The following is a 9,306-nucleotide window of genomic DNA, read 5'->3' on the forward strand; positions in this document are numbered from 1 at the left end:
TAGTTGGTTAATTTTAAAAGTCCCCAGATAGGATGATTTGTTTAAAATGTTAAATTTTAATTGTTAAAATTAAATGCATTTTATCATGGATGACCATGGGCCGGCAGCTTCCAGTGTCAGAATGTAGTTGGCTAAATGATAAAGCTTCCAGATAGAATGATGGATGGTATCTTTGAACACTTTGCTCATATTTGTGGCTTTCTTTGGGAAGCGTATGGAAGCTTTCGATTTTTTGTTGTTTTTTTTTTTTTTTGTCGTTGTTGTTTTGTTTTGTTTTGAGCGTTTCTCCATCTAGCCTTGGTTATCCTCTGAGGCCATTTGTAGAGCAAGCTGGCCTCGAACTCAGAGCCTTCTGCTTGCCTCTGCCTCTGAGTGCTGGGATTACAAGCATGATCCACCATGCCTGGCTGTGTGGAAGCTTTCCTAAGGGGAGCCTTTCTTTTTAATTGGGGATGAGATTTGAGTGTCTATAGACTCAACTCATTTCCTGTTCTTTTGGCAACTGTGTTGTGGTTGAAAGTCAACTTCCTTCTCATGCCTTCACAATTATAGACACTATCCCTAAATCACATAAGATACAGGAGAAGCAATTGCTATTCAATGCTAAGCTATTTTACTAGCTTTATGGTTGTTTTGTTTTTTTTTCTTTTTAGTTTTGTTGCTTTATTGTTTTGTTTTGTTTTTGAAGACAAAGTTTTTCTGTGTAACCCTGGCTTTCCTGAAAGTAGGTATGTAGATGAGGTAGGCTTTCAACTCAAAGATCCACCTGGCTCTGGCTTCAGCGTTCCAGGATTAGGTATGGGCCAACATGCCTACCTTTTTTCCTTTGTATATTATTTCCTATGGGCTTGGAATGTAGGTTTTGTCCATGTCAAGCATATGTTGTTGTTGTGAGCTTTACCTGCATCTTGAATTTTGAAATTTGGTAGAAATTAATTCTCAGAATGACAGAAATTTACAACATTAATACTGCCTAAGTCTTCTAAGTCACTGAATTGCAGGTGCTTGACATTCTTTCTACCTGTTGTGTTTGTTTTGAATGAATATGAGTATTTTGCCTATATGAATGAATATGCACCTCTTCTGTGCCTGGTCTTCACAGTAGTCAGAAGATGGCCTCAGAACTCCTAAATTTGGAGTAATGGATAGGTATGAGCCCCTGTGTAAATACTGGCAGTTGAGCCCAATTATTTGCAAGACCAGCAGGAGTTCTTCACTGCTGAACCATCTGTCCTCCCCTATGTTGCTTATTTTTTGATCAACATGTACATTGCTAATATTTTTACCTGACCATTTTAAACTGTTTGAACTTTCATTCTCTTTTAATAAGATCTTATTACTGTTACAATTTAACCTGAGGCCCTTCAGGTTTCTGGAAGATGAATACTGGAGTGAATGCATAACACTTTATAGGAACTGTATCTTCTTTTGGGGCTGGAGAAATGGCTCAGTGGTTAAGAACACTGTCTGCTCTTCCAGAGTACCTGGGTTCAACTCCTAGTACCCACATGGCAGCTCACAACTGTGTATAATGTCAATTCCAAGTGCTCTGACACTTTCCCACTAACATACATAAAATAAAATTGAAATAAAATAAATTATTTTTAAAGATCTCTCCTTCCTTCCTTCCTTCCTTCCTTCCTTCCTTCCTTCCTTCCTTCCTTCCTTCCTTTCTTTCTTTCTTTTTCTGGTTGGTTGATTTAAATTTTTTTTCTTTTAAAAATAAAATTTTTATTATTATTATTATTATTATTATTATTATTAATTAAATTTATTTACTTTGTATCTCAGTTGTAGCCTCCTCCTCATGTCCTTCCAGTCCTATTCTCCCTCCCTTTTCTCCTGGTTGGCTGATTTTTACAGAGGAATCAGGGCCATAATATGTACCTCTGGCTGTCCAGGAACTTAGTGCATATACTAGGTTGGTATCTAACTCAATGAGATATACCTGCCTCTGCCTCCTGAGTGCTGAGATTAAAGGCATGAACCAGTACACTCAGTTTGCCCATCATTTTTTTTTGTAGTTAGTAGTTATTCATACAATTTCTCTGATTTGTGCTCAGTATTGTTTATCATTTGCTGTTTCTCCCTCTTTATTTCTGTTAATTGGCATTTCTCTTGAAAGGGTGTATCATATTCAAAGGGTACCACAATGACAGAGGTGAAACTCATTATTCAGTTTCCTTCTAAAATGACTAGGTGATTACATTAGAACTTTGTTGTCAGGAAATAAGTGGTGGAAGCAACAGAATGATGTGAATATATTGTCAATCAAGTATATGTCTACAGTGTTGTGGGTATCGTGCTTTCTCTTGTACACATGTATGTCATATTTTAGGATGCAGTGACCTATGAAGATGTACATGTTACCTTCACTCAGGAAGAGTGGGCATTGCTGAATCCTTCCCAGAAGAATCTCTACAAAGATGTGATGCTGGAGATCTACAGGAACCTCACTGCTATAGGTAAGACTGTGAATCTTCTTTCACTTTTTAAAATAAGAAGGAAACTGTTTCTTGGTATTGATGCTCCTCTGTATTTTAATTGAGAATGAGGAATAGTGAGGTGAATAAATCAGGTTGTTTCTAAGGTTCACTGAAGATACTAACTTAAATTTTGCCTAATTTCCAATAACATATCATAAATTTTCTGGTACTATATTTTAGGCTACAATTGGGAAAACCATAATATTGAAGAAAATTGTCAAAGTTCTAGAAGACACAGAAGGTAATTTTCATGTACAAGCTAACACGGATATGCCTTTGTCAAAAATTTTATGTTTTCTGGAGTTTGTTTATTTGTTTGTTTGTTTGTTTTTTGAGACTGGGTTTCTTTGTGTAGCCTTGGCTGTCCTAGATTTGGTTTATAGACCAGGCTGGCCTTGAACTCACAGAGATCTGCCTGTCTGCCTTCTCAAGTGTTAGGATTACAGGCATGTGACACCACACCCTGGTTCTGGAAGTTTTATAGAAAACTAAAAGTATAAAACAGCACTGCTTTAAGCGTATCAATGATTATTATATTCTCACAAAATCATATGCCTGATATCAGGTATCTCATTTGTTTTTGCAAGGTATTCCTCTTAGAAAGAAGACAAAGGAACGATGCCTTAATGGATATCACCTTTTATATTATAGTCCCATTAGAGCTATGTTGTGGAACTACCAATCTGTTTAGTCCATAGCACTCAGATATTGCAAAAGGTAGTCATGTTGAGTAAGTGAGAAGTGTATGTCCACAGCATTCTAATATGCAAATAGTCCAGAGTAAAGCTGGTGTAACTTATAAGAATGTTGTTGTGGTGAAACCCTAATAATTATACCACTTGTTTATGAGGAACAAATAGTCAAACTGTATGAATTCAATGTGGAAACCTTTTATTTGTTATTCTTCTTTAATGGGTATATCATGTCACAATGGATTCAAGCTATGTGAGCACAGGAAATTGAAATAGGCAATGTACCTTCTCTCTCTCACTTTCTCTCTGTCTCTCTCAGAACAATTAGAAGATATGTAGTAGTCACCACTCTGCGTAGATGCAAGTTTATAATTGATTCGTTTTCCAATTTCATTGAGAATGCATCCATAAACTCACTCTGCAGAAAATTCATCAGAGTACTAGAAATGTGGAAATTCTTCTGTTTGTCCTGGTTCACTTTGCAAATGTAATATGACTGACACTATAGGAAAATGCAATCATTATGGTAAAACTCCTAGTTCTTTAAATTCTCTTCAATAAGTGAAAAACCTCATATAGAAAACTGATACTATAAATGTAAGCCATGTAATAAATTCTCTTACCATCTCAGGTGTCTCCAAGGATGCAAAATATCCCATAATAGAGGGGAATCCCATGAATGTAAACAAAGTGATAAAATTTTAAGATCTTATTTCCTGTTCCCATTAGAACAAATTGTAAAATTAATTCATACAGATGAAAAGATTCATCAGTGTAATGAATGTGGTAAATCTTTCTTATGTGCCATTTATCTTTGTAGGCATGGAAAAAGTATTACTGGAGAGAAACCCTGTGAATATACTCAAGGTGGTAATGGCTTTGCATATTATAGTCTTCTTCAAGGGCATGAAAGAATTCATATTGGAGAGAAACCCTATGAAATTCTTCAATATGGTAAAGCCTTTGAACATCACAATCATCTCCAAAGACATAAAAGGACATACACTGGAAAGAAACCCTATGAATGTAACCAATGTGGTAAAGACTTCGGATGTCCTAGTCATCTCCTAATACATAAAAGAACACATACTGGAGAGAAACCGTATGAATGTAGTCAGTGTGGTAAAGCCTTTGCTGATCATAGTCATCTTCGTAAACATAAAAGAACACATACTGGAGAAAAACCCTATGAATGTAGTCAGTGTGATAAAGCCTTTGCATGTCACAGTAATCTCCGAATACATAAAAGAACACATACTGGAGAGAAACCCTATCAATGTCACCAATGTGGTAAAGCCTTTGCATGTCACAGTAATCTCCGAATACATGAACGAACACATACTGGAGAGAAACCCTATGAATGTACCCAATGTGGTAAAGCCTTTGCATGTCACAGTCATCTCCTAATACATAAAAGAATCCATACTGGAGAAAAACCCTACAAATGTAATCAGTGTGATAAAGCCTTTACACAGGATATATCTCTACAAATACATAAAAGAATACACACTGGAGAGAAACCCTATATATGTAATCAATGTGATAAAGCCTTTGCATGCCACAGTAGTCTCCGGATACATAAAAGAACACACACTGGAGAGAAACCCTATGAATGTAATGAGTGTGGTAAAGTCTTTGCATGTCACAGTATTCTCCGAATACATAAAAGTACACATACTGGAGAGAAGCCCTATGAATGTACCCAATGTGGTAAAGCCTTTACACGTCATAGTAGTCTCCGCATACATAAAAGAACACATACTGGAGAAAAACCCTATGAGTGTAATCAATGTGAAAAAGCTTTTTCACAACAAGGTCATCTCAGAATACATAAAAGAACACATACTGGAGAGAAGCCCTACAAATGTAATCAATGTGGTAAAGCCTTTGCACGTCAAAATCATCTTCAAAGTCATGAAAGAATTCATACTGGAGAGAAACCTTACAAATGTAATCATTGTGATAAAGCCTTTTCACAACAAAATAGTCTCCAAATACATAAAAGCACACATACTGGAGAGAAACCCTACAAATGTAATCAGTGTGATAAAGCTTTTTCACAACACAGTTATCTACGAATACATAAAAGAACACATATTTGCATATAGCAGTAGTCTTAGAAGTCATGAGAAAAGTCATACTGCAGAGAAACCCCATAAATATAGTCTATATGGTAAAGATTTTCACTTCATGGTATCTTTATAAATCTTTTAGTAGTCTTTGAGACCTGAAAGAATTCATACTGAAGGGAATCTATGACTTAAAGGATTTGGTAAGATCTTTAGCAAATACTTATTTTCAGTTACACAAGATTATTTATTTTTGGGAAAAATAGGACAAATGTCAACAATGTATTCAAGCACTAGGTTGTCACTCCTTATTTTGTTTGCTTTTCAAAACTCATAGGAACAAAAGCCTTTTTAAATAATAAGGTTACTCTTTTAGAATTCACTGTTCTCTTCAGTTATATGGGGAAAAAAATCTCATCCAGTGCTATGAGATCACCCTGAAAATGCCAATGCAACAATTGTTACACATGGCAGCTAAAGCAGAAAGCTCAGAGCTCACATCCTCACCTAAAGCATGAAATAGACAGTGGAAACTAGAAATGGTGTGTGGATATAACCTCTCAAGCCCACTCCAAATAACATATTTCCTTCAGCAGGGCACATTTCCTAAATCTTCTCAAATGATATCTCCAACTGAGAAGGATTGATTTCTCTGAATGAAAGCCTAAATGCTTGCTTTTTGTTAAATGAACCAGTTCATGATGAAGAAAAATTCAGTGGTTAAGACTTGAGGTGCCTCAGTACCCAAGTTATGGTAATAAATGTTTACATACACAGAATAGTCATGAGTGAAATTTATGTTTGTAATTATTTATTTAATTTCAGTTATGTGGTGTTTTTGCATCTTTGTGTGTATATGTGCATGCTGGGTCCCAAGAAGATTAGACCGATGGAACTTCTTGTAGCAAGGATTTCAGGAAGTTGTCAAAAATGTAACAGTGGTCTTGGGAATGAACCTTGTTTTAACTGCTCTGCCATGGCTTTAGACCTGGAGATGTCAGGAAATAGGAAAGGACTCATACAAAAGAAAAACCCTATTCATGTAAACAGTTTGACAAAGACTTTAAACATCATAGTTGTCTTCAGTTTCAAGAAGAAAAATCTTGTTTCATCTCTTTTTCATCGATCGTAGCCTTGAAGGAAGTAAATTATTTACCATGTTCACTAGAGTGTGATGGTGGAGACCACCTATTGTGGTTGTGGTTCGTATTTTGAAATATTTGGAATAGGTACTGCAGTTTGCTGTATGTATAACAAATCCATTTACAGAAGTTTATTAAGCTGTTTTTGTAGTCCTTGTGTGGCTTCTGTTCACTTTCTATTGCACGTTAACTTGGTGATAGTTTTTTTTTTTTTCTGGAATATGCAGGATGGGATCACTATCATCTAAGTGGTCCATTGTTTATTTATATATCATACAATGTGTGATCATACTTTTCAAGTAAGTATGACTGTGAAAGTGCAGTGGTTGGTTGGTTGATACTGACCTTTGTTTTTCTGATTTTTACAAATTTCCTTGAGATTTGTTACACAGCCTTGCTTGGATGTCAGTAACTACTCAAGGCTACATTTGACCTCTTGATTCTCATGAATCAGCCTCCTGAGTACAAGTCCAAGGGTAGAAAATGTACCCCCAATGTGTCCTGTTTCTTCAACACTTTTTAACAATATTAATGTTAAAATTCTTGATAGAAGAGAATATAAGAAATATTAAATACCTCATGTGTATCCAAAGCAGCACTTTCATCTATTTGGTAGAGTTGTAATAATACGATAATCAACAATCAACTGTATATCTCACAACATAGCTTGATTGGTATGGATATGTATATATTATTTGATGTTCTCTGCTGCTTTATTTTCCCATTAGTTACCATTGGCACTTCAGCTTTCTGGAGGAATTATTTATAGATTCAAGATACTGTAACAGCAATGAAATTTACCTTGTTACGTATAATATTGTAACAGCAAAGAGAAAAAGATACATTTCTTTGTGTCTGTGTAATGTTCTGGGGTTTTAGACCATGACAGGTATGTGGAGATTAGAAGACAACTTTCTGAGTTCTACTTTGGCCATTTTTTTTATTTTTATTTTTATTAATTACAACTTATTCATTTTGTATCCCCCCTGTAGCTTCCTCCCTCCTCCCCTCCCAATCTTCCCCTTCCTCTCCCTTCCCCATTCATGCCCCTCCCCAAGTCCAATGATAGGGGAGATCCTCCTCTCCTTTCTTCTGATCCTAGTCTATCAGGTCTCATTAAGACTGGCTGTATTGTCTTCCTCTGTAGCCTGGTCAGGCTGCTCCCCCCTCAGGGAGAGGTGATCAAAGAGCAGGTCAATCAGTTCATGTCAGAGACAGTCCCTGTTCCCATTACTATGGAACCCACTTGGACCCCGAACTGGCATGGGCTACATCTGTGCAGGAGTTCTAGATTATCTCCATGAATGGTCCTTAGTTGAAGTATCAGTCTCAGAAAAGACTCCTGTGTACTTTGGCCATTTTTATATGATGATCAAGGTCGGGTTGCCAGCTGTGCACACCACAGACATTTCCCACTGAGCCATCTCACTCATGCTCAATGAGATCAGTTGAAGCATTGCATCAAGTAATTAATGTATTGTCTCATTTTCAGGTTGTAAACATATTATCATCCCAAGATAGAGGAAAACAGAACAATTTGAATAATAAATTTTATTTGCAAATGATATACTGCTATCTTTTTTTTGAAAAGTGTTTGTTTATACTTAGCACTTCTTCATAACACTTTCTCAGAACCACAAATTAATTCCAGTGAATTGTCTCAGTGGGTTAAGTTGGTTGCTGCTAAGCATGATGACCTGATTTCAATGTCTGGAAGGCCCATGTTGTTTCTATAAAATTTTCTCTTATTTCTACAATTGGGCTGTGGCATATGCACACTTACCTACCAGCACATGCATAAATAATGTTTAAACCCAAATGAAGGCCAGTTAGGTCACTTGAACCAAAGGACTTTCTGGGTTTACAGCAATAAGTTGTCCTCTCACTACCACATACACACCGTGGCATAGGTGTATACATACAAACACATTTCAAAGATTGTGAAATGGATGAAATTAACAAAGCAAAGAAAATAACCATATGATTGGGAACACATGAAATCATTTGCCAGTTTAAATCATTGTTGTAGAATTTCAAGAAGTGTTACTATTCATCAAAATAATGATGTTTCCTTTCTAAGTCTTATTTTATGCTTTCATTATCTGATTCAAAATATTTCCTTTTAAAAATGTATCTCAGCTGGGCTTAGAGGTGTATTCCTGTAATTCCACCTCCTGGAAGACAGTGGCAGGCCAGTCTTGTGGCCAATATGTGGCCAATGTGGTCCACATATTTCTAAGACAACCATGGCTTTGTAGAGATATCCTATCTCAAAGATTCTAGAAAAAAGAGTATATCTCAAATTATGGAAAATTTCCTAATCTGATGGAACTCTGATTGGTTAAGAGAACTGTGTAAACAATGAAAACAAAAAGCAATGTGGAAAGTCTATTCACAGAAGGATAGAAATCCACTGAATCACTTCAACAACCATCTAGGAGGTACTTCATCATCTTCAAGAGACAGAAAACAGAAGGAGCAATGGAGCTTCTATATCCTCTGCATTGGAATGACGTATTTGGAGCTGGATAGTTAGTGGTACTACTCCTCATGTGTATCCACATTTGTTTCCTAGTGCCCATCTCATATAGCTCAGAACTACCTGTATTTTCAGGTCCAGGACATCTGATGCTTCTGACCTCCTAGAATACCGGATAGGCAAATGGTGAAAAGACACATACATACATATGTGATTCCATATTGTAACAAAATGTATATGTTTTTAATTAAAATTGTTTTAACTTAGGTGTATAAGTTTTGCCACTGTGTATACCAAGTGCATGCCAGGTATCAGTGGTAGCCAGAAGAGAGTGTCTGATCCCTAGTGATTGGAGTTAGACTGTTGTGAGCCTTCACTTGGGTTCTAGGAATCAAAGCTAGGCCCTGTATCTGAGCAGCCAGTGCTCTTAGGGGCTGA

At 36.4% G+C, this 9,306-nt stretch overlaps 1 protein-coding gene across 1 annotated transcript; it reads left to right on the forward strand.

The window, feature by feature from the left end:
• The first annotated feature begins 2,342 nt into the window (after positions 1–2,342).
• LOC129676253 (zinc finger protein 431-like) lies at positions 2,343–7,956 on the forward strand. The gene is made up of 3 exons (XM_055606588.1): positions 2,343–2,465; positions 2,667–2,727; positions 3,999–7,956. Exons 1-3 carry the CDS (start codon positions 2,432–2,434, stop codon positions 5,284–5,286), a joined length of 1,383 nt encoding a protein of 460 aa, XP_055462563.1. The 5' UTR covers positions 2,343–2,431; the 3' UTR covers positions 5,287–7,956.
• Positions 7,957–9,306: the final 1,350 nt, after the last annotated feature.

The sequence above is a fragment of the Psammomys obesus genome, unplaced genomic scaffold (assembly GCF_907164565.1).
Source record: "Psammomys obesus unplaced genomic scaffold, mPsaObe1.curated_primary_1811, whole genome shotgun sequence".
In the NCBI taxonomy this organism is placed as follows: domain Eukaryota; kingdom Metazoa; phylum Chordata; class Mammalia; order Rodentia; family Muridae; genus Psammomys; species Psammomys obesus.

Bases quoted from the DNA above. Each gene is read 5' to 3' on its own strand.
- LOC129676253 (XM_055606588.1), top strand. From the start codon at position 2,432: ATGCTGGAGATCTACAGGAACCTCACTGCTATAG. The intron at 2,466-2,666 runs GTAAGACTGTGA...ACTATATTTTAG, and splicing joins CAGGAACCTCACTGCTATAG to GCTACAATTGGGAAAACCAT. The intron at 2,728-3,998 runs GTAATTTTCATG...TTATCTTTGTAG, and splicing joins AGTTCTAGAAGACACAGAAG to GCATGGAAAAAGTATTACTG.